This window comes from Rhamphochromis longiceps, linkage group LG8, assembly GCF_057381845.1.
Source record: "Rhamphochromis longiceps isolate RC_006_pf linkage group LG8, R_longiceps_female_GT1.1, whole genome shotgun sequence".
NCBI lineage: Eukaryota > Metazoa > Chordata > Actinopteri > Cichliformes > Cichlidae > Rhamphochromis > Rhamphochromis longiceps.
In genome coordinates, this window is record NC_140564.1 from 26306547 (window position 1) to 26330996 (window position 24450).

Below are 24450 nucleotides of genomic sequence, written 5' to 3' on the forward strand. Positions count from 1 at the left end.
TGCGGTAGTGTAATAAAGAATACACTGATTCACTGCATTGGACTAGTGCAGAAGAGGCTGTGGTATTCATGTAAGGCTGTAGGAAGGGTAGCAGACATCGATTTCTAATAAAGGTGATGATGCACACTAGATTCAATCACTGAATTCTACTTTATATTGTGCATTTGTTGGATATCAGCTTGTAAAACATCTGCAAATCAACGAAAAGTAATCAATATCAGAGTCATGTGACTTATCTACAGGTTATTCCTCACCAGCTAAATCCCACTTTACACAAGCTCCATTTTTTTTTCAAAAAACAAAACAAAACAGTTGTTTGATATTAAAATGTTGGCAAGTAGGAAAATAATTATATTCACTGTATAATACTAGATAAAGGAAGGGATGAAGCTAGAACACCGTGATCCATGAAGCGCTGTTTTGCTGTTGCAGAGGCGGAGGGTCCCTCCTTCAGGTCTTTGACTGCCCTCTGGTGTTCACAGGACTCATCGCATCATGACGCAGCATTATGGCAGTGATGGGGGGTTATTTAGACTTCAGCTGTTAAGTCATAAGATGTATGATCATCAGTCACTGATGCTGTTTGCAAATCTTTTGTAGCCAAGTCCAAGTCAACGTGCACGACTATGAACGATAAACTGTTTACCTGAAAAGAGCCTTGCTGGTAGCCCCCCTTCATGCAGTTCCCCTCTGCTCTGCAGAAGTTTTCTTTCTAGAAATTGAATTTTTGGTTCTGTATTTTAATATTTTTTGTTGTGGCCTCACTGGTCAAGTCCATGTTTGGTGTGTCAGTTTTCACCAGAAAGTGCAGAAACATTAGGTAGCTGGTTGGGGAGCGAATAGCAGAAAAACACAGCCAAATATCTTTGTCATGTGTTGGTGAAGAAACAGAACTAAACAAAGAGTTAATATTGTTAACCCCTGGATGCTAACTCACTGCCACAGTATACACTGCTAAAAAATTTGAAAGGGGGATTTTAGAGTACAGCATCCAGCCAATCAATCTGGTCAGTTAAGTAGCAGAGGGAGTTGTTTTTGCTGCTTTGGTATCAATGAAATTAAAAACAGGTGCACAAGAGAGGCAACAATGACACAACCCCCGAAGACAGAAATGATTTTACAGATGGAGGTCACTGATATTTTTTCCCACCTCATGTTTCCCGTTTTTTCATTAGCTTTGCATTTGGCTGTTCTCGGTGTCACTACTGGAAGTATAAGGCAATAGCTGGACCCTACAGAGGTTGCACAACTACTCCAACTCCTCCAGGAGATGCAATTGCCAAAAGGTTTGTTGTGGGTATCAAGATGAACTCTCTGGACCCAATATCAGACACTACGCTGGTGCAGTGGGTCCTGGGTTCCTCCTGGTGCACGACAATGCCCAGGCTCTGGAAGGAGAAACCCCAGGAAACCTGTCATCCCATTAGGAGCTGTCACTGTTATGCATGCATATAAGCACATGGGGGCCATACAAACTACTGAGCACCATTTTTTCCATTTTTCCATTGAGATCTGATATGTTTTCAGTGTTTTATTAATTTGTTTTGAGAAGTGAATGTTAGAAAATAAGAAAAAGTTTAATGGCGTTGCCTTAAAATAAAAGCTGAAGATTGTGGCTCCACATGCTGTGTTCATATCTAAGGCTTTGTCAGCCCTGTTATCACAGCTGTGCCAGTGCCAGCGGTGCCACAAGCAAATAAACAATCATCTTATTATCCTGTCAAAAGCTGTTAGATGCTCTTTTGTTTTTGGTTTAGTTTTTATCCTGGTTTGCAAAGTCAAAGACTGCTTCTGCTTTTCCATCAGGAACAGAAATGACAGGAAACACGATTGATGAACGTCTCAATCATAGCACCACACCATGTTTCCAGCGGTTTACAGCAGTTCATTCAGCCGTATTGTTTTAAGAAAACATTTATTCACATTCATATCAGTGCATTTGTTTTTTTACATACTGTATTGGTGCATTTAGATACATCTCTATGTGTGCTGCCTCACAAACATGCACATAGTGTTAAAATTCATATGTTTGTTTACGTACTGGTGCATAAAAGAAACATAATTTCTGCATTTTCACTTGAATACTTCATTTTTTGTACAATTTCCCTTTCACATAAGAGAGACAGAACCCAAACAAAAAGGAAACAAGGAAAGAAAAACCCAAATGCTAGATCAGGTTTTAGCAGCTGACAGATATATTTGACATTTAACATTTAGCATTCTTACACTAACATTTAGTATCTTTCATCAAACTAATCTGGGCTACAATACTATGTCACATTCCCGAGCACTTTGCTCCTCCTCTTGCTCCTTATCTCTCTCCATAATTTATCTCTTTTTCCTCCTTTTGTCCATGTCGTCCTTTACATGTTCTCCTCCTCCCCCCTCTCTCTCTTTCTCTTTCCCTTTGTTTTCACCTTCTCCTCTTTATTCCTGGACATTAAGGATCTGTGCAGACAGTCCATGATGCCAGTTCTTCAGCTTGGCAAAGCGGGGCCCTTTGACCTCCGACTCAAACTTCTCTCTGATGGTAGGGAAAACAATATGTGTGTGCGTGGGGAAAGAAATTAAATAAATAACACTTTTTAGTTTACGGTTAGGTGCATGCATATTTGGAGAGTGACACACTTCTTTATAATTTTTCATCTGTACATCATCAAAGTGTATTACAGAAGAAAAAGCCAGTTTTAAACATAGTGCACCACTTTTCCAAGTGGATTCCAGAGAACTGAGGAAAAAAGTATTTTTCTGTTTTCGTGATTTCCTGCCTCTTTGGAGGTAAAAGAGACCACCCAAACATGAGATATCACTGGAAATGCCAGAATGTCCTCTATTGAGCACATTGAGACTTAGTAGGGTCGCTCAAATAAGTCAAAGGATACAGATTAAAAACAAATGTCCATTACAGAGGACAAAAATGAATAGGCTGGGTCTCAGGAGGATATTGTTTCGATCACTGTCAGGTTTCCATGCTATCAAACTCAATGGCAACATCCTTGCTCTAGTCCAATCATCTTCTTGCCCACTTTCTCTGAGCCAATCAGCCTGCACTCTGTCCCACTCTTGTCACTCAGAGCTTCATTTATACACCGGTGACGATGAAGATGAAGATGGAGGCTTAGACTCCAGGGGGTCCTATCCTAATTCCTATCACTGGGAGTCATCAGAGTCTAATCGTCAAATAGATTAATTGTATTCTGTATCTTGGTGTCTCTCCTTTCTGAAATAAACTGATGATAGTAAAGTGTTTCTTTAGAGGTTGTCAAAAAACAACTCTCAAGACGTACAAGATTAACTTGCACAAAAATGATGGAAGGAGAAGAGTATGAAGAAGGAAAAGAGCAAGTCATGATCTAAAGCATGCCAGCGTACTGAAGCATGGGCGTATATAGCTGCCAGCCAGTGGAGCTGGTTTACTAGTATTTATTGCTGATACGTTCCTAATAGAAGCAGCTGAGCTCTCTGCTCAGATTCAACCAAGTGCTGCAAAACTAATCTGACAGTGCAAATGAATAATTAGCTGAGGCAAAATTCAAAATATGATGTTCTAGTGTCAAAATAGGTTATTAGATATAAAAGTTAAGTCAAAGAGACCCTTAAAGCAGAAGGAAAGCTGGCTGCAGTAAAGGCCTGGCAGAGCAGGGTTTCAAGCAGGGATCCAAGCATTAGAAACAATCCTTCCATTAAAAGTTATGTTGGTTTGTCCAGTTACTTTTGAGCATATGAAAGTGGATTGCTATGTATAAAAATGGCTGCAATAAACAGTTAATGCAATACCTTTCTTAAACCCTTTTAATTAAAGTTGAAGTATCCACTTCAGTTCAGCTTAGCTTTCTATGCATTTTTCTTTAAGACAAGGTAGCTGATGCCAGTTGATGTAATTTTTCAATTTTGCTAAAGTATCTGAACCTCTCTAATGTCTCCAACTGTCAGTAGACTGGTCACGCACCATTAAAAGACCACTCTTACCTTGACTTCTGCAGGGCTTCCTCATCTGGGTCTTGCACTGCATTGACAGACATAAACAAGAGCATTTAGTAAGATCTCTCAATGAGATGATAACTAATTGAGGATTTGGAAGGAGAAGTATCGGGCACATTCAGGGAGAGGGTATGAAATCATAAAGGATGAAAGGACAAGAAGATAAGGTGGAGTCAGTGTACTGACAGAATTCGGTGCCAGTGATGTGGGCCAGAATCCTGAAGCTTTTAGACTGCAGGTTGGCAGCGCGGCGAGCCCAGTCAGTCATGTCCAGGGGCTCTCCTGGCCTGATCACTGCCTGGTACACTGGAGATGCACAATCTACCACAGGCTCCTTGATGGGCAGAACACCACTGCAGGACAAAGAGTTCAGTTAGACGTCATCGGAACAATGATGGATGTTAAGGCCCAACCTTTAAAAGCTGAAACTAGATCATGTATTAAGTGCCCATGATACACTACCACCTAACGATATTAGAGTAGTAGAATATTTGTACACCAAAAACAAATATTGGAACAAAAAGTAAAATTGCCTAAAGCATCACTCTTTTAATTCAGTGTTGTGAAGAATTATTTGCATCCTTCCTAATTTCTTAGTTTTTACATTTAGTTTTGACATATTTCAAATTATTAAACAAATTTTAATACTAGACAAAACCCAAATAAATACAAAATACAGTTATATATCCAAACCTACCAGGCCCTGTGTGAAAAACTAATTGCCCCTTGTTAAATCATCAATTAGTGGTAAAGTTGTGAAACTTTTGCCTGCCAAACATACAACAAGAGTGAATGATGACTCATCCAAGGGGTCATAGAAGAACCCAGAACAACATCTAAAGAACTGCAAGCCTCACGTGTCACAGTTCAGGTCAGTGTTCATGGTTCAACAACAACAAAAAAGAGACTGGAAAAAAATGGCATCTATGGGAGACTTCCAAGGAGAAAATAACAGGTGACAAAAAAAGAACACAAAAGCTTTCTGCACATTTGTTAAAAAAAACATCTTAATGATGCCCAAGACATTTGGGAAAACAATATATGGTCTGATGAGCCAAAACGTAAAGTTTTTGCAAGATTTAAGTTCCATTACAGCATTTCATAAAAAGAAAATCATGTCAACAGTCAAGCACAGTGGTGGTAGTGTGATGGTCTAGGGCTGATTTGCTGCTTCAGGACCTGGATGACTTGCTGCAACTGATGGAACCATGAACTCTGTTCTCTATGAAAAATCCTAAAGGAGAATATCTGGCCGTCAATTTGGACCCTTAAGCTCAAACGGACTTGGGCTGCAGCAGAACAATGATCCGAAAAACACCAGCAAGTCCATCTCTGAATGGCACAAAAAAACCCAAATCAAGGTTGCAGTGACCTGAAAAACTTTGGCATGATCTTAAACAGGCTATTCATGCTAATAATAATACAAAAAAAACCTTCAAAGTTATCAAAAAAAACTTGATTGCAGTTCTTTCTGCCAAGGGTTTTGCATCATTTCATGTTATCTTTGTCTAGCATTAAAATTTCTGTGATTATCTAAAACATTTTAGTCTGACAAATATGAAAAAGATGAAGATATCTGGAAGGGGGCAAAGACGTTTTCACAGCACTGTATGCATATTTGTATGTGTCTATAATTCTTTGCTTTTTAGGAGTTCTTGAAAGTCTCTAATCTCAGTGTGTAACAGACCTGAAACTGGAAAGACCTGCTGAAATCTGCAGTATTAACACCCACTGAAAACCCACTAAATATTGAATTTTATACAATCATGGGCATTTTTTACATTAAGGTTAATTATTACATTTTTATAGTTTATGTGTTAATCCATCATATTCAATTCTGTTCTGTTGATCTATAGTTTTACCTTAAGTGCCTGTATTTACTGTCTTGTAGTCTTCATGACAGTAAATACTCAGGAGCATGTACACAGCAGTTAGTAAGTGATTCAGTGCGGGTCCGGGCAGTAGATGTTTTAAAAACCTGTGATACTCAGAACATTCCCATGCCATAAAACTGCATCAGATGAAATCCCATCAGGTTCCCGAAGCTGTGATGATACTGGCTCCTTTTTTCAGAGTATGACTCTAAACTCGACTTGCACTCTCACACTAAGGCCAAAGTACCCACGGTACTTCCTCACACATAACCATGACAACCTCATGGTTAGTGTGCATCAAACACTTTGATGTGATGTTTCAGACAAACACATAAAAACATAAATTCTGTATACAGGAGGCTGGAGGATTTTCAGACATTTTTCAGTCGGGCATTAGTTTATGAGACACATGGCACAATGCGCAAGCTATTATGAAGTCGTGAGACGAGAGGAGACGCACGGATGAGGAGAGGCGAGACGGAAAAGCAGCTCTGCTGTACTTACGCCAAGGGGGAGCCTGCCTCTTCACTTCATGTCACAACCAGGAAGGAAGGATGGGGAGGGATGGGTGGAGGACAGCGCGGGTGTGGTTGGTTGGTTGGATGGAATGAGCAGAGGAAAGTGGGTGAAGGCACGGAGGAGTACTCGGCATGGACATAGACAACAAGGAAAAGCCCGGGCATACACTACACCACTATAGACACCCTATTTGTAGCAGCGTAGGCTTAACGTATGCTCAGAAGCTCCACCTTATTTGGAGCTTTTCAGGCAAAAGTTAAAAGGTCAGTTTCATCAACCACTGCTGTTTTATCAGACACATTGGCATCTCATAGTGGCAGTGATGCTGTGACCTACTGCGTTATGGCAACAGTAAAATGGGATTCTCATTCATAACTCACAAGTTGACTTGCAAACTACTTTTTGGTGTGTCATTTACACACAGAGGCATATTTTAAACCAATCTGACAATCAAAGTAGATTTTAGTGCCTTAATATAACCAGCAAGTGAAGATTGAGTGAATGAATATGGGGATTTTTGTCATTTGAGTAACTGACCCTTTAATTTCTAAACACGTGGCTTTGTTCAGTCAGTGTGATGTCATCAAATGGTGAGTGCAAAAGAGGTATAAAACACCTGGGGGCGGGATTGGTTTAGTTGTGTGTCCTCACCTGTCGTGTCCCTTTGCCTGTGACTGCCCTGCGATAGCGTCCATGATGGCGTCCTGTGAGTACATGCTGATTGGTGTGTTGTACTGAGCGTGAACGATAGTGGCTTTTCCTCCTGGACCCTTCACTTCAATGGGCTTGTGGGTGGACAGGGCTGAGTCTTTCAAAGCAATGGGGTTGAAGCTGGGGGTGTACTCCACACTGTCAGAGCAGGTGGAAAGGGTGAAAGGTCAGTGGGTAAAAGAAGAAGGTTTCAGGTGTGGGGTGAAGGGTTTAAACATGAGGCGTTAACAGACGGGGATATGAGGGGAACGAAAAGGCAAGGTCAAGGTGTAGTCATGCAATCGGCAGAAAGGGGGGGCTGTTGTACCGCTGTAGTGGTTAGCAAATATACACCACTCTGTACTGTAGCTGTGTCCCAGATCCAAAACATGGAAAAATGTGTGATTCCAGACTGGATTCGAGCCCCAGATCTTCTTGCTGTGGGGAAGCAGTGCTAACCACTGCACCACCATGCCACATATGTTGACTTACACCATCAAAGTTTGGGATTGTCTACAAACATCACTTAAAAGTTCACAATTTATTAACAGTATTTAAGTGCCCATAGACATAGAGACAACCTAACAGCTCTTTCACTTTTAATGCTGAAGCCACAATGAAGTATATTTTAAAATAATCTAGTTGACACAGGGAGCATTGCATCCTGCTGTCACTGTTTGGAAGGGACATTAGCTGCTGCATATGTCATATGCTAACTTCTTACAGTGCAATCCAGCTGAAGTCAGAATTTCCAAGTTCAGAAATGGAACTTTCACCTGGAACTCTGCCTTAAAATCGGATTTCAAACTTGGAAAGTTGGAGCAACCCCACCATCTCGACTGAAACTATTCTAGATGGCAGCAGCGAATGTAAACAGTAAAACTTTTCATCTGTATTGTTGCATATTTGTGACTTGCTAATAAATAAGCCACAGACAGATCACTGACCGGGCTCTATCGATTATGGGCTGCGGTGGCTTTTAAGTGCTTGTCACACATGACAGGCTTTACCTAAGGAGCAAAAAAATAAATAAATAAATAAAATAGTGTTTCTTGATTTTCCAAGTTGAAAATGCTCAAATCGGGAATCACGTTGTTCCAAGCTACAACACCCAACTTTAGAGGGGAACTAAACACAGCATTATTCGTGTACTATGTGCGGCAAATGTTCAGATCCTACTGGATAAATATTTAATACCAGTGAATTAATATTTCTAATATTTGTGGAATTGGGACACAGCATGTCAACAGAAACTAAAAGGTCTTTGACATCATCTCTTGAACATTTCTAAACTCTTAGCTTTTACTTGACAAACAAACAAGTCCAAAGAAAACCAAACATGCTAATGTTTCAGGCACCCAGCAGGCCAAACTGACAGGTCATCACTGGCATGTTTAAAATGATGCACTCAGTTATACTGATATAGGCATAGTACTGCAAATACATAACATATCTGTTATGAATTTCACACACAGTAAAACTGATTAAAAGGACCAGCAGAAGTGGAAATGCAGGTAAATGTCTCAGTACATTATGAGTTCAGTGCTGATGCTGGAATGCCGGCAGCCTTAAACAATTTCCTTTGGGATCAATAAACTTAATGAAATGAAATGAAAATGAAATAATTATTTAAGGGAGAAATAAAATTGTGTCAGCGCTAAAATTTACAGTCTGTTTTGGTTTCTTTGTCTCAAAATGTAAGTAACGTTGGAACTCGTCTCTTGGCTACAATGTAATCTTGGCAGGCATGTTACATTTTTATGATAAAGTAAATGGCAACAGAGCTGTCAGATAAACAAAGTGAAGAACGATGCACAGTCATTTCTTGTGACATGGAGAAAAGTAGAGATTCTGGCCAAAGTTACCAAAGTAATGTGGTAGTCTGCCATTTTCCACTTCTGGGGACCAGATGATTTTAACATGACTTGAATTTTTAGCTTGTGAACGCCACGCTCAGTGCAGCCCAACAGCTACAAGGAAGCTTTAGTTCAACCACAAACACACAAATCCCACAACCTCACACCAAAGTTACGAGTGGATGATCGAAAATTGCTAATACTGCTGCGCTTCACTTCATGCACATGAAATGCTGTAAAAATAAATTAAGGTACTGACTTTGCAGCTGTGTTTGCAATAACCTGAAACACACCAGAGGAACCGACACACAAAGAGAGACAAATAGACAAAAGGAGGGAATGTGGTGAATCACTACAGGTATTTTTTGTGGATAACAATAGCTCTATGTGCGTTGCAGGAAACCATCCGGCTACAGTGCTCATGTGTAATCCCATGTACTGGTCAAAATAGCAGCCTTTTTCCCATCACTGGGATATTTCCCTGCTACCCCTGAAACCTCAGGAGTGACTGACAGGAGCAGAAGTGTTTCAGTCACATGACACAGGACGACAGGGATGTAGACACATTTAGCGCAGAACAGACAAAAATATACACAACCACACAAAACAGAACGCAAACCACCCGCTCAACTTATGTCAGAACAGCAGACATTACAGATAGATGAACACAGGCTGGCACAGACAAGTTACTGCAGATTTCTAACCCTGCATATGGAAATATTTATGTTGGTTTCACTTTAGCTTTTGCCAAGAATCTGTCTCATGTATAAAAGGTTACACTCTGGGCTCTTAAAACCTGCTAAAACAGGAGTTTGTAAAGTTTCACACAAATTCACCTTCATAAATCTGCATCCATTTCACTCTTATTCTCAGGGTTACTTGGAACAAATGGTGGTTTTCAGTGTTGTTTCATTTTAATATGGGCACAAGACAAGGCTAATGATATGGCAATAGTTCGGTCTGTCCATCCATCCATGCATCTAGCTTATAAACCGCTAATAGACTGGGGCCTATCCCAGACACAGTTATATAGTTTTATTAAATTTTCACCTACTGCAGAGGTCAGTTTGAATGTGCTTTGAGTTTGTGAGTATTTGTGAGTTCTGTTGCTGTTTTCAAAATAAACTGAGAGGACAAACAGAGTGCCTGATAGTTTTAATGAGCTACACATAGTGCAGCATAACCAATATCGTGTGAGATTTTAAGCCTGAATGATTTCAATCTTCAGAGAGACTGACTTCCTCTTATGCGAGGAATCATTGCCAACTTCATATTGTCAGTGTAAATGTGTTCAATTCCACAGTGGTGAGACACATAAATGTTTGTCTCTACAGTACATGGATGTGTTCAGGGTACAGTAAAGTGAAACATATCACGTATGGGGCATCTCCCTATAGACGGGGTGTCCTTTCTCAGGTTTGGCCTTCAGGGGATTCAGGATGATGGTGTGTAACCAGAGCGGAACATTCCATAACTGCGTACAACAGCTGCTCGTCCTCTCCGAGTGTGTGTGTGTGTGTCCGCATGTACTCAGTGAGGTGGGGCTGCTGGCATGACGCTGCCGTCATCATCCTGTGCTCTGCATGGAGCACGTTTTTCTGACACCTGACTTCCCATTGGCTGTTACTGTAAGGGCTCAGCAGAGGGGAAACAGATTAGGGGGAGACTGATACGTGGCTGTGATATGTCAGAGGCCAAACACGTTACACCCTTAATTAAACTCTACACGTATTCCATGACTGAGACTTCACGCAAACACATGCCATCCTTCTGAGAAGAGACCGCTCAACAGCGGCCATAATTCAACTCCCACCAGACTCCAGGTATGGGAACTTCCAGATCAAATATGCAACATGAATATGACTTTACGGACACCAAAAAAGAAGAATAAGAAAGAAATGGAGCCAACCTGAGCTTTGTTAGGTGGAAATATGAGTTGAAGAAAGTGCTGTTTTCCTGGTATCTGTTTAGAAAGTATATATAAGAATGTGCAGAATGTGTTATATTATGTTTTGTCCAAAAAATATATTATGTAGCCCAATAATGCACTGTGAACACAGAAGAAAAATTATTATTATAGTGGCATTTTCCCTCGACGTTGGAACTAATTTTGAGTCAATCCCTTGGTTTTCTGTGGAGCTGAAAATCACCCTCTATAAGGACGTCTTTCATTACATGAATATCAACTCTAAAATTTACTATAGTGGGGCCCTACAGTTATATTCTCAAAACTGATAAATTTAGAAAGAGAAAAGCACAATGCTGAAATAAATGGCCACTATTACGCTGAATAATTCAGTGATAACAGCACAATACAGCAGAAAAGATTAGTCAGTTACAGGTTATTAAATATGTGATCCACTGAAAAACATTGTTGCTATTTTAGGGGTGAAAAACCAAAACAGTTTTACAAATTCTGACTTTAATTTTTAATGAATGTTTCTGCATTTTTCCCTTAGAATTGTTTAATCAAAATAAATGTTATTGGTTTGTTTTCTGAATCTAAACACACAGATAGCCAGAAGGCGAAAACAAAGATAAAAAAGCAACAAAAAACAACAAAATTAATACCTAATTATTTAGATCTATTGAATAAAAAAACAAACAGAATCTGACACCTTTTGTTTTTTGGTTTTTTGAATGAGCTCAGAGAACCGTAAGTCAGCACCTGTACAGCGGGTTTGTTTTTGCTATACCTGCAGAGCTTTTACCTTCGCATCAGCGACACTCACAAAAACAGCATGTCTCTGCTTCAAACAAGAATAAAACCTTTGTTGTGGGCTTTCATTCCCATGTGTGCAGTAAGAGGGATGCATTCCCCAGATGATAAAATCTTCAAAAAACCAACTTGGGGAGCCGAAACAGCAAAAAGACTTCTTTGGTGACGATGTTGCTGATGGCAGCATCATTTCACTGGCTTTATGTTTTCATCTTGAAGAGTCAGTTTTTGTTCTGAGATATTTAAATGTAGTACTGAGGGAATGTGACCTTTAGTAAAGAGGCTCCAAATATCCTCAAATGATCCTGCGCTCCTCCCGTTCTGTTACCTGGATGCAGGCCAGGTGCATTTGTATGCACGCTCCTAAAATAGTGCCACGTGTGAGAGGTTATGCGTACTGGAATAGCAGTGGAAAGTTCTGAGTATATTTTCTGTTAATCTTTGGTTAAATGAGGGAGGTGTGGCTTCATTCCTTGGGTGAGCTCTGTTTGGCTCCCCCCCCCCCCCAGATTAGTTATCTTCTTCTCTCCGTATTATTTAACCGGTGGTTAAAGTGTGCTAACCTACCCCAGCGATGAAACTCTTCTGGCCGATGCTGATCCCTCGCCTATTTTGCCCTGCATATCAATCATATCTCTGAGAGTTTCGGGGGAGTAAAGGCCTATTGGGGAATTGTACTGCCCCCGTTGGCTTGGTGGAGATCTTGAAGCTGGGAAGAGATTTCTTTTGCAGGGTTTTTTGTCCAGGAGGATTCCACAAGACTCTTGATCCTTCTTTTGAACTTCTCCTGCAAAATGTTCCTCTTGTAATGCCTTAAAAATGGGAGAATGTCAAGATAGATGGATATATAGAGATGAAAAATGAATCTTTTAAATTAAACCAAAGCTAGCAGCTTGTTTAGCAGTTGTTCTGTTGGTGTTTTGCTTTTCTTTTGCTGACCTCTGACCTCCCTGTAGTGATTCCCCTTCAGTTGCACTGTGAATATTTTACACTAGAGGGCAGCAGGTCACTGCCTGATGGCACCATTATAAAATAGTTAATCATATTCTTACAAACACGTATAAGACGAGGATACGTAACACATTTACCAACACACAGGATTTAACAGACAACATATATGATATTCAGTAGGTCTGCGTGTGTCATTTAGGTATGTTTTTTTATGATAGAGCGGCTGTGTTTATACCTTCTGGTGAGGGATGACTGGCATAGGTGAGTCCATCCTTGGAGTTGCCGTGGGAACTGGGGCCGGGCGTCTTGATCTGTAGATTATACAGCAAAAAAATAAAAAATTCTGTTCAGGGAGAAAACGTCAGATGTGTTTTCCTCATGTCACTTTTTTGGTGTTAGAGCTGCAGAATCAGCCAGTTTTTCATATGCATAACTAGAAGTTGGAAAAATCTCATGTGCTCACCTTTAGTCTAAATGGAAACTGTGTAGGCGGATTGAAGAGACTCTCATAAAATTAAACTGATTTGAACTGAGTGTGTACATAGAGGGATTTCGCGGAATCACAGCTAGTTACAGAGCCAATCCCGGATCTGTTAGTTTACTCAAGTGTGAAGTGGAACCTTAATTTTCTGAAGTATCACTTTCATCACTTTGTCCTCCTCCTTAAACGCCCAAATTGACAAGGCAAATCCAACTCAAGTACCTTAAAAGTTTCTTCTTCATCACCTACTTTAGTTTGTGGGGGTGGGTGTTAAGATATAAGTGTGCTGCTTGTTTACTTCTGCATTGAGAGGGTGAGTTTGATGGTGGCAGACTTGATCTTGTTCTGGGCCTCCAGGTGCGTCATCCCCTCGGTGCTGACCCCATCAATAGCTGAGATGATGTCACCCTGGGTCAAGCTGCCTCCCGCTGCCTTGCTGCCCGGAGTTATCTAAGGAAAGGGTCAGCAGAGCAGGTCACGCTAGAGCCACTGATACACCTTCCTCAGAAAACTGACAAACATATGCAGTTACACTTAGTACAAATTGACCTGCATTTAAGAAAGTTACAAACACAAGATACGATTCAAACAGTTTGTTCATCTGCCTGCTAATGTTGGCCTTAAACCGCCCAGCCGACGTGTTACTTCCGCTTCCACTGTAGCTGCTCTTTTCACTCAGTTATTAATGCTGTGTGTGTGTAGCGGCACAGTAAATAAGCCTTAAAGTTAGTGGAGAGAAAAGCCGATGAAGCAAACTAAAGTAATCCTTCAGCTCTGGAGATGAGTTATGTTAACTGACAGAGCGTAACCAACTGTTATCTACGAGTCTAATGAGTATCAACAGCAGAGAAAAAACAGTGAAATAAAAGCAGCAACATTTCAGAGCCACAAAGCGTGCAGAATACTTTTATTCCTGACACTGAACTTATTTCATTGACATGTCTCATGTCGGTTAGAGAACACAGAACAAGAGAGAAAGAGAAGAAGGTCCTTAACAGAGGGATGGGAAGATTTTCTTGAATTTGAATGACAAGAAAAAAGATTTTATTCTTCAGATTATGTAAAGCATTACATCACTTTTCTTTGTCACTTTCAGTTATCCTTCATGTATGACCTTCAACGCAGTATACTTCTAGCTGTGCAACAAAGCCTCGTTTTAGCTGTTAAACTACACAGAGAGGAGGTTTAAGTGAGCTCAGCGGTCTGGGTTATACAGTATTGGGTCTAGGCTTACAGGCAACTCGTTAAAGAGTTGAAAATAAGCGATGCTCCTGATGCCAGTGATTGACCCCTGTGAGCCCCCTCTCTATCTCTCAAACACACACACACACACACACACACACACACACACACACACACACACACACACACACACACACACACACACACACACACACACACACACACACACACCTACTACTGACATTCATGCAAAACTTCTTTGATTGTTCTTTTTTTCTGTTTATTTTAATCATAGCCTCTACAAACTCACTACAAAGCATTTTTTTCCCCCAAGATTTGATCACATTATCATTGGTCTGCTGTGTCTTTTCACACTGTTGTCATGTCTTTATTTCCTCTTTACGTCTGCTTTGTCTGCTTTAGTGTTTCCATTTCAGTCTTTGTGTGTGCGTGTGTGCAAGAGGCCAGAAAAGCAAGGTGAAGGAGAAGTAATATTTCTGCTGCCTCAGTTCAGCGAAGCGCACGACACCACCCAAACAATTCATCACGCATGTTTTCCTTAGATATAACACGTTCATCCTTCAAAATAAGAGTCTTTAAAATGAACGATGAATAATTCATGTGGAAAAAAATGTTACTTGCAGGTTTTATACAGCATGCCAGACTGCACTGAATCAATTAGTTGGACAAATATTAGGCATAATGTTGCTATTGTTAGGTTATTTTTTCCACATGCACTAACGAGAGATGCTTTCATGGTGAGAGATGTTTTCACTCCTTTAGAAATATGTCAGTCTCAAGAGAGCATGCACATAGACCAGAGTGGTGTGGGTGAAACTCTGAGAGAGTCAAGTTTTTAAAACAATTTCAGCTATGGCAAGCACAATGAGAACATTTTAACATCAATATATTTAATTAATAACAATAGATATATAAATAAATATCACTCTTAGTGGCAAGTGCTTTGGCTTGGATAACAAGAAGTAAGGAAATCCAATGTCTTCATTCCTCTTTCCTTTTATTAGTTCTTGGCAAAAGTCCGAAATCCAAACCTCTGCAGTGTTACGTCAAACTGTAATGTCACCCTGAGCTGACATGTCAAGCTGCAGTGTTTTATGTTAACTTGTCAGGACCAATCACAGGTAACCTGAACAAATCCAATGATACAATCTTACCCTGGACACAGATCAAAGCTCCCCTCGCCTGCCTAAGACGGGGATCAGAAGACAATGAAGTAACAGATGTCTGGATCAATATAACAGAGCCTGATTACCAGCTGAGCATCAATCAGGCCTGAGGAATGAAGGGCTCGAGGTGGGAGGGGAGCAGAGATTACTCTCAGGCAAGCATCCACCTCATTCCTACTTTTCTCTGTTATTTCCTAAATCGACCCCCTGCCCATCTGTTTCTCCACAGGAGCAGCTCCAAACGAGGAAACTGAAACTGACCACGAGAAAGCTTACTAAAGGTAACACAAGCTGCCGTTAGCTTCCTCGCAATGCTCGCTGCTTTCCTGTCCCATTCCCAACCATCCATCCACCTCTCCCCTAAAGCTATTTAAAGGGAATGCTGTAAATACACCCCCAGTGGTGCCTGCCAGAGAATCAGAAAGGGAGAAAGTCTCTCTGCTGAACACTAAGTGGTTATAGTCTTTCCTTCCTTTTAACTTGAATTTTAGATTTTGCTTTGTTTTTTTTAAGAAAATTATGCTTGTTATAAGTTCTTATAAAACTTTTTTAACTTTTATTTTAAATAATTTAGTAACAGTTTTGACAGTTAAAATAACTTCAATAGTCACTTGCTTAACTAATGACTTGGATGAGGAAAAAAGTGATTAATCAAGATGAAATGTAGGTATTCTTGAAAATTAGCTGAAGTGTGCCAGCAGCACTCAGCGTTAAGTCAGGCAGCAGTGAAACTATTCCCATCTTTCCACTGCTGCTGTTCTCGAAGTCTCCATGGAGGTTACATCGGAGGCTCCCTACCATCACTGCTTACAGCAACATTACATAACCAAAGCACACACACAAACCACACCTGCTCACACAGATATACAGTATGCGCGTACACAAACACAAGCTAGATGTCAAATATAGTCAGAGCAGGAAAAAATAATCTAATCTGCGCTGCGTAATAAAAGATTTTTAGGCTTTTTAGGTTACATTTAAGGGTTTAAGGGCACTTTATTAAACAGTTGAAGAATGTGCTGTGTGATTGGTTTTCTGCTGACACAACAACAAATAAATAAAAAGATGCTTACTAAGTTATCCAAGCAGGGAAAGGTTACAGAGGTTTTGTTTGAGGGTGTTAATCATTTGCTTACAGTATTGTGAACTGTGTATTTTGTGTTTTATCACCACTGAATTATTCAATTTGCTTTAAGCCAGCCAATCAGTGCACACAGTCTGAGATGTCTGAAGTTTTGGTTTCCCTTTCCAAGCTAATTACAGGCTGTCTCGTTAGTGTCACATTTCTCATTACTTTCTCTTTATGTTGCACAACAAATCTGTGAGGGTCGCTCTGTCCTTACCCTGGAGATGGTGAGGGGCATGTTGAAGTCTTTTCCTCCCTGTAGTCTGAAGCCCCACGGAGCAGGGCCATTCAGAGTCACTGTGTATGTACTCATCTTCGGCTAAATGTCAACACTCCTCCTGCAAACAACTCCTGCTGGCTGCGCGGTTTCCCCTCCTGTGTGCTGTGCCCTTGTTCTCCGTCCTACCCCTGCTATCCTTTTGTCCCGCTCGGTGCCTCGGTGGTTGCTCTTACCTCCCTTGGCCCTGGCTTCACAACCCTTCTGCTCCCAGCTCTCAGGACAAACACCCTGGGGTGGGTGGGTGGGTCAGGTGCTATGGAACCACTGAGATACACAAATGGAGACACACACACACGCATATGTTTGTGCACACAGACACACACGTGCAGATAGGTACACACACAGAAGAGTCGGGCTGAGCTACTGCAGAAAACAGTAAAGTCTGACTTCTTACCCCGAAATCAAAAAATATCAATAACACTCAAATGCAAAGTGGCAAAAATGAACATTTAAATTAGTATTAATGTGGAGAAGAGTTTCTTGCCTGTAGGGTTGCTGAGGGTGAGGGACAGACAGCCTAAGAATAGCTGAGAGAGCCAGAGACACAGGGGCCCTGGCCCGTATAAGGCCTGTAACACGAAGCCCCAGAATGCTTCACTGCCGATTCATATCGCCAATATAGACCCCTCTTACTGCAACACATTCTCTCTCTCTTTCTGCCTCTCTTTGGCTCTCTCTCTCTCAGTGCTATGAGTACATGCCGCTTGCACTCTATTGTCTGTAATCAGTGTCTGTGGGCTGATGTCATTTGCCTTTCAGGCTCTCAGTCTTTCATTTTGTTTGAGAGAGGAAACAACAAATTACCAAAGGCCAATTTTCTAGCAACACACCAACCCAGTTGATTAAGTTGCCGACACTCTCTGTGTGTGTGTGTTTGTGTGTGTGTGATACAAAGCAATTTAATTCACAACCAAACACAAACAACAGACGTAGGCATTGTTAAATAGGTCGTGACAGACTGCATGTTTTTCTAATTTCACATACCACATCCCATTATTTTTGTGAATCAGTTCTGAGTCACACACCTTCAAACTGGCAGGGTTTTTGCAGTGGTGTGAGACTAAACACCTGGTTTCATGTGCATGTGGTGTGGAAAAACAGCAATAAGTGAAGTTGAGCCAGCCTGGCCAATCTACTCCTCGAGGCAGTGCTCAGCAGTGATTATGGATTCACCTTGATGATACTCGCACAAATCTGTCAAACATTTTTGACACCACTTGATTAAATCATATTTCTTAGTCATGTATGTGGCGTGGTCACATACTGGGCCTCTCTGATAGAATTAGAGCACAATCACGCCTGGTTTTAATCTATCCCAGACACCTGTCCAAAAAAGAGAAATAAGATATTTGAAAACAGCTGAAGGTTTTGGGCTCACATTCAGTTCCAGGGAAGAGTTTTCAGTCAGCGATCTTTTATTCCTATACTGCCACCAGTATACGGTGGTCAGAGGGCCTAACTCTGGCGGGCGGTCTGGTGCCTATACCTGGTATAGGCACCAGACCACCCACAACCCTGATAAGGACAAGCAGAAGAGTATGCATGCATGGATGGATGGATGTCCTCAATGGGCATGGAAGAGACACTAGAGTTTAAGTATACTTATCTCAGAATAAAGCTCAATATACTGGCTTTTGCAGCATTTATATAAAAAAATTAAAGTGACCTGAACACACACTTTTTTTCTGGAGGGGTTCTCACTGCCCGCTGTTGTTATAAATGTATTTTTATTCATTGTGTTTTTAGAGTACTTTACACCAAAAGTGTTTTTATACTGTTGTGAAGTGTTGTTGGCTGTGCAGTGTGTCTTAAATGCCGCTGGAGAACGTTCTTGTATTTGGAATGGGTGAATGGGATTGGCTAGTTTGTCATGCAAATGTGTGCGCATTTATGTATTCTATTATTTTCTTGATGTGCATGAGCTGTAAATACACTTGTTACTGTATAATTAGGGCTTATCTACAGTGTGATGAATCCTATGCATGTGTCAGCAATGAAAAACAAACTGACTAAGAATGTCTCAGAGGAGTGTGAAACACACACTCACATGAGTGTGAACACTTTTTGGAAATTACTTTCCTGCAATGAATAACAAGCATGATCACATAGCAAAGATGTCATTGAAGCTCATTTGTTCTGTTTGTTTCTCGTACCACTTATGCACAACAGCTTACAGACACACATTGAAGGGCACCATTAAGAGACACCTGAGAGATCCGACACACAAGAAATTCTGGGCAAACTGGACAAAATTAAGTCTTTAAGTGGAGTTAAAATGAACAACACAGAGGCTGTATACCAGACGGGATGAGCAGGCTCTGTTTACTAATCAGAGATCCTTCAATATGTCCAGAAAATGATGGAGATTTTCTGTCAGTCTGTTGTGGTGAGTGCAGTTTACTTTGCTGCAATCTGCTGGGAGAACAGCATTGGAGCTGATGATGCCAACAGACTTAATAAACTGATCAGGATTAGCAGTGATTGGCTGGACAGTGGACACTTTTGAAGCTGCGGTGCAGAAGAGGTCACGGAACAAACTGTTGTCCATCATGCATAATCTTGACCACCCACTGCACCACCTAGTGGACAGGCAACAGAGCACCTTTATTACACCACTTCCTGTTCTGGTAACTGTCCACAGGGAGATCTCCGGAACTCTTTTAACCCACATTTAATCATTAATTTCACTTAACATAAGAATTTCACAAATATATGATATATAAAGTATCCATCATCATCATTGTCATCTTATGTTGACTTAAGTAATGTGTTTAAAGACAACTGAAATTAAACTGAAAAAAGACTAACATGGGCACATGGGCATATTAATGCATGTGAAATACCTTTAATATCTTACAAACGTTTTGCCTTTTGAGACCAAGTTTTTAAAACTGAATAAAACCATCTGACGCTTGGAGATTTAACAAACTGAACAAAATCACTTCAGCACTTGGTAATGGCAATTTTTAAGAGCATATGGTTTACTATAAGAGTTAAGACATACTAAGTTTAAAGATCACAAAACCAACCTTCCAGAATTTAGCGAGATCTTTTATTTAGAAAAATAAATAAAAACAACACAAAACATTTTATACAAAGAAAACAAATTTACCTTCACTTCATCAAAGCAGATTTTAAAGTCAACATATTTATAATATTTACATTTTTCATGTCATAATATTTCAAATATGTATTTTTTTAATACATTCATTAACAGATACTACAAGACAAATGAGCAATAATGAAAACAGATTTAAAAAAGTCTTGCATTTTTAGCTAAGATTTGAATCCGCAATACATTATTTGACAGAAATGACATCAAGAGTTAGATTTTATGCTGAGGCATGAAGAAAAAGGTTTTTACAATCATAGTCAATGATGCAGCAACCTGAGGACTCTCAAAAGGAACTGGACACGTATGGAGGTGGACAAACAGTGTTGTATTTGTGAGATAACGGTACTAAACTAAAGTGAACTAAACATGTTTAGGGGAAAGAATGATTTCACAAACTGTCACCTATACATCTATATGTTAAATTATGGCATCTGGGGTGATGCAAAATACACTAGGACATCCAGTACACGTGCAAACACGCTCATACTGTGTTGTTGGGTGACCTGCTGTTCTGTTGTAACCCATTTGTGACCTGCTGAGTATGATCTGTATTGCTTGATGTCACCATGAATGGAAAAATCAATGACAAAGTTACTCTTCTCTTCTGTCCTGTTACATGTGTGTATATGTGTGTCTGATTGCCAAGTCTAGAAACATGTCAAATAAAAGTTTTGTTACTTGTTTTTTAATGTTAAGTCAGATAAAGATGTAATCAGTGGTACAAATCCAGCAGGTGCATTTTAATTTGTTTTTTAATTAATCGGTTTCTAATTTAATCCTTCTAAGGCCATGTCCTTGTGTGCAATCAGATGGGTTCCAGCACTCCTGCTACATTCTGTCCCCAGAAATCAAATTTTGACGGCCTCGAGACAGCAGACCTCAAATTCTGTGCAAAACTAAACTAGCTATCATGTGGAGAAGGTTGGCATTTAAATAGTGCTTTTTAAGTTTCACTAACCACTCAAAGCACTTTACACTACAAGCCACATTCAACTTTTCAGACTTGGTTGTACTACCCCAATGACTTTGTGGTTGCTAGCAATTGTTAGGTGAAATAAATTGTTAAGAGGGTTTTGATTGAAAAAAACCTCCTTGTTGCTGCTTTGCGCTGATTTGCCTGCAAACACTTGCTAACTAACAACCATGTGGCAGTGAACCTTATAATGCAAACGAGAAACAAAGAATGTTCATCTTCAAAGTTAAAGCTGTGCCTTACTGTTGAAATCAACACGTTTCAAAAGTTACATCTTTGACTTAAAACTGCTAGCAGTTCCTAGGAGGTTTTCTTGCAGTACCATATATCTCTGTTCAACCAGTTTCACTTAACTGGTTGAAAAGTAGGTAGGTATTCTCTAACCTGGCAAGTATTTGCCAGGTTACTTATTTTGCTCTTCCATTGGTTGCCAAACAGTTGTTAGCAGTTTCTCGGCGTGAGGCCTAACTCAGCAGATTTGGCTTTTTGTGAACTTGTGTTGTTCAAAGTGAAATTTAATTTGAACAATAGAAGTGGTTAACTAGTTAGTGTGGGCATACAAAAATTGCATAGAGCAATCTAAAAATAGCAGAAGTGCTCAAAGCCATCCATTGGTGCTCAAGGGGGATAACCTTGAAGTGGAATATTGGTGGGTGTGGGCGAGGTTTTCGATTTTGATTAGTCACAAAAAATGCTTTAATCTTCATAGGTGAATTCCTAACTGTGGAGGACCTTTGTATATCTTTTTTTACACTTTTCATTAAAGTTTTGTACTTTGTTTCTGTCATTCTGAAATTTCAGCAGGTTTCAACACGTAGAGCTTTTCAGCAAACACTGTGTGGGTACAGATGGAGCAGGAGCTGAACACTACAATTTTAACGTGACTTAAATAGGTAACGTGTGAGATCAGTAGTGCGCCCAGTTTTTCCACATTATCAGCAGTCATTTTAATCAGTTTTAATATACAAAATGTCTGGTCCATTATTTATACTAGATACATCATTTAGAGTACATTCTTTAATCGGCAAACACTGTAAAAGAAAAACAAGAACTCTGATTCTATTTTATTGTAGAATTGGTTTGAAAACATGCTTTTCATTTGCATGAATAGGTTCTTAATTCAAAAGTAGGATTCTGACACTTTTCCGTAGCTACGCATTAACATAAACGCTATGCACAAAATAAAATCTCAACATTTTTTAAAACTTTCAGTTGTAACACCGCAGAATAAACTGATGACATCAGTAGCCATTCGACTTCTGTATGTAAAGATAAAGAATATTCACATTTCACTTTGAAATTGAAATAATTCAGAAAGAACATCTCCGTTTATGGCAAATCTCACAAAGTATGACCGGAAAGCATGTCTAGAAAGGTCAGGTGTGATCCGAGTGCGACTCCACCTTTCACATTTTGTGTTTAAGGCTAGTTTACTTACAGTTGAGGTAAACAATCTCCAGCCACCATGATATGTCAGAAATGACAAAAATCCAAATGAGTGCAAACACATGCATAAATTTACTGGGCACACACGCACACATACTTGTACACTGCATGCATAAAAACAATGCTAGGGTCCACAGTTATCATAACCCGCAAACAGCATGCTAGTAAGAAAAGTTCCCAATTGGGGAGAAATACTGAAGCATACATACGCACACTTTCACACGCTTTCACTCCTTTCTGGCTGTTCATGGTAAAGCTGTTGTCTCCAGCATGGCTATGTCAAGGGTCTCCTTGGCAACTGGGCTGTGACTTTTGGTCAATTTGAAGTTGCCATGGTAACCTGGGGGACTGTGCAATATTGACGGGCTGGATATGGAGGTGACGATGACAGACGATGTGGTCTTGCACACAGTCCTTGGCCCTGACTCCCTCATGACATTGTCCAGCTGTGCAAACAGAGAGCGAGAGACAAGAAGAGGTGTTCAGGTGTTCACGTATTATCATTCCCATTGTCAGTCAGTGGTTGGAAATTTGAATAACGGAATGAAACAGAGAGTTGCTAGTTAAGAAAGCACTGAATAAAATGTTATCAGATGTTTGTCCAGTTTACATTAACACAGCTCTTTTCCACTTAATCTGCTAGAGCAACACGGCTGATCAAAGGTATTGATTGGATAGATTGATGAATGGCTTTCTGACAGAGCCCTTAATGAAGTTTGATAGTTTAACTTGGTCAACCTCACGAAATCAATAGTTCTTCTCTAGAGGTACAAAGTAGTGTAGCTGAGTATATTTAAGTATAATTGTGCTTTTGTATAGGAAGTGCACACTATTACTAAAAAGAAATCAATGGGAGAATTTTGTAATACTAAAGATAGCAGTTGTCTTGTTCCTGTTCCAAGCAATAGCCCGACCAGGAGCACAATAGAGGTTCAGAGCAGTTATAGCTCTTGACTTGATTAGATCTTTTAATTTGTAGTTGCACACCATAAGTGGGGGAAACAATGTTTCAATCCTGTGTGTGTACTGCAGAATTGACAATTGAGTAGACCTGTATGGACTTGTTTTTTTATTCAGTATTATCTGAAGAGCGTGACGGGGCTCATAAACTCATCGGGAAAGTGTTTTCAGAAAATAGGGCAGTTTACCCACAGGGGTATATTCACACACAAAAGGTAATTATGGAGTCCCACAGGGTTCTATGTGAGGATCAGTTCTGTTTGCATTCTAAATGATTATCTGCAGTGTCATTCAAAGGAATTACAATGCAGATGTAACCCAGCTTTATCTATCCATGAACTCAGAAAACACACACTAATTAGTTAAACTGTTTCAGAGACCTCTAATGGCCTCAAATTCCCTGCTTTTAAATTCAGATGAAACAAAGGTTATTGCACTTGGCCCTAAAAAACTTGGAGATATCATGTCTAACCAGATACTTGTTCTGGCATTACCTTGGGCTCCAGTAACATAGTAAGGAAAAACTAGTTCATGAATTTGTTGCTGCTAGGCTGGACTACTGTAATCCGTTATTATCCGGCTGTGCTGAAAAACTCCCTGAAAACTCCCTGAAAAGCCTTCAGTTGATCAAAACTGCTGCAGGGACAGGAAAGAGAGAGGTCATTTCACCCACATTGTCTTGTCTTCACTGACTCCCTATTGCATCCAGAATGTATTTTAAAGTCCTTCTCCTCGTATAAAAGGTCTTGAATAATCAGGCTCCATCTTATCTTAAAGACCTCATTGTATCACATCACCCCAATAGAGCACTTTGCTCCCAGACTACTGGCTTTTTTTGTGATTCCTAGGGCATTTAAAAGTAGAATATGAGGCATAGCCTTCAGCTTTCAGTTCACTCTTTGGATTCAGGAGACAAAAAGCCTCTCTACTTTTAAGATTAGTTTTAAAACTTTGATTTTTGATATAGCTTATAGTTAGAACTGGATCAGGTAACCCTTAATCTTCACTCAGTTATGCTGCATTAGGCTTTGGCTGCTGGGAACTTTCCAGAGTGTTTCTTCTTCCTCCAATTTTTTTGTTTTCTATGTGTTTATACCCCTCTGTGCATTT

At 40.1% G+C, this 24450-nt stretch overlaps 2 protein-coding genes across 6 annotated transcripts in view; both read right to left on the reverse strand.

Annotated features, from left to right (window-relative positions):
- Window positions 1–1896: 1896 nt before the first annotated feature.
- Window positions 1897–17459, reverse strand: ldb3b (LIM domain binding 3b). 3 transcript variants are annotated; one of them, XM_085416753.1, is made up of 10 exons: window positions 17331–17459; window positions 16784–17110; window positions 13370–13521; window positions 12826–12901; window positions 9180–9202; window positions 7026–7223; window positions 6360–6383; window positions 4168–4334; window positions 3970–4006; window positions 1897–2524 (listed from the first exon to the last, which is right to left on the reverse strand). In XM_085416753.1, the coding sequence occupies exons 2-10, from the start codon at window positions 16877–16879 to the stop codon at window positions 2428–2430; spliced, it is 870 nt and encodes a 289-aa protein (XP_085272879.1). In that variant the 5' UTR covers window positions 16880–17110; window positions 17331–17459; the 3' UTR covers window positions 1897–2427. The 3 variants fall into 3 exon arrangements, with proteins under 3 accessions (XP_085272879.1, XP_085272880.1, XP_085272881.1); XM_085416754.1 differs by having other exon boundaries at window positions 17241–17352; XM_085416755.1 differs by lacking the exon at window positions 6360–6383.
- A 2424-nt stretch (window positions 17460–19883) lies between these two features.
- opn4b (opsin 4b) overlaps window positions 19884–24450 on the reverse strand; it is a 37044-nt gene continuing 32477 nt past the window's right edge. For 2 of the 3 annotated variants that reach the window (XM_085416757.1, XM_085416756.1), the window contains one exon: window positions 19884–22826. In XM_085416757.1, the coding sequence (XP_085272883.1) occupies window positions 22626–22826 (201 nt within the window). In that variant the 3' untranslated portion in view covers window positions 19884–22625. The remainder of the gene's footprint in view (window positions 22827–24450) is intronic. The other variant, XM_085416758.1, reaches the window with a different exon arrangement.

Coding starts and splice junctions, on each gene's coding strand:
- ldb3b (XM_085416753.1), bottom strand. CDS start 16,879: ATGAGTACATACACAGTGACTCTGAATGGCCCTGCTCCGTGGGGCTTC. Junction 13,522..16,783: donor TGCCCCTCACCATCTCCAGG/GTAAGGACAGAG, acceptor CCCTTTCCTTAG/ATAACTCCGGGCAGCAAGGC. Junction 6,384..7,025: donor CAGGCAAAGGGACACGACAG/GTGAGGACACAC, acceptor TGTGACATGAAG/TGAAGAGGCAGGCTCCCCCT.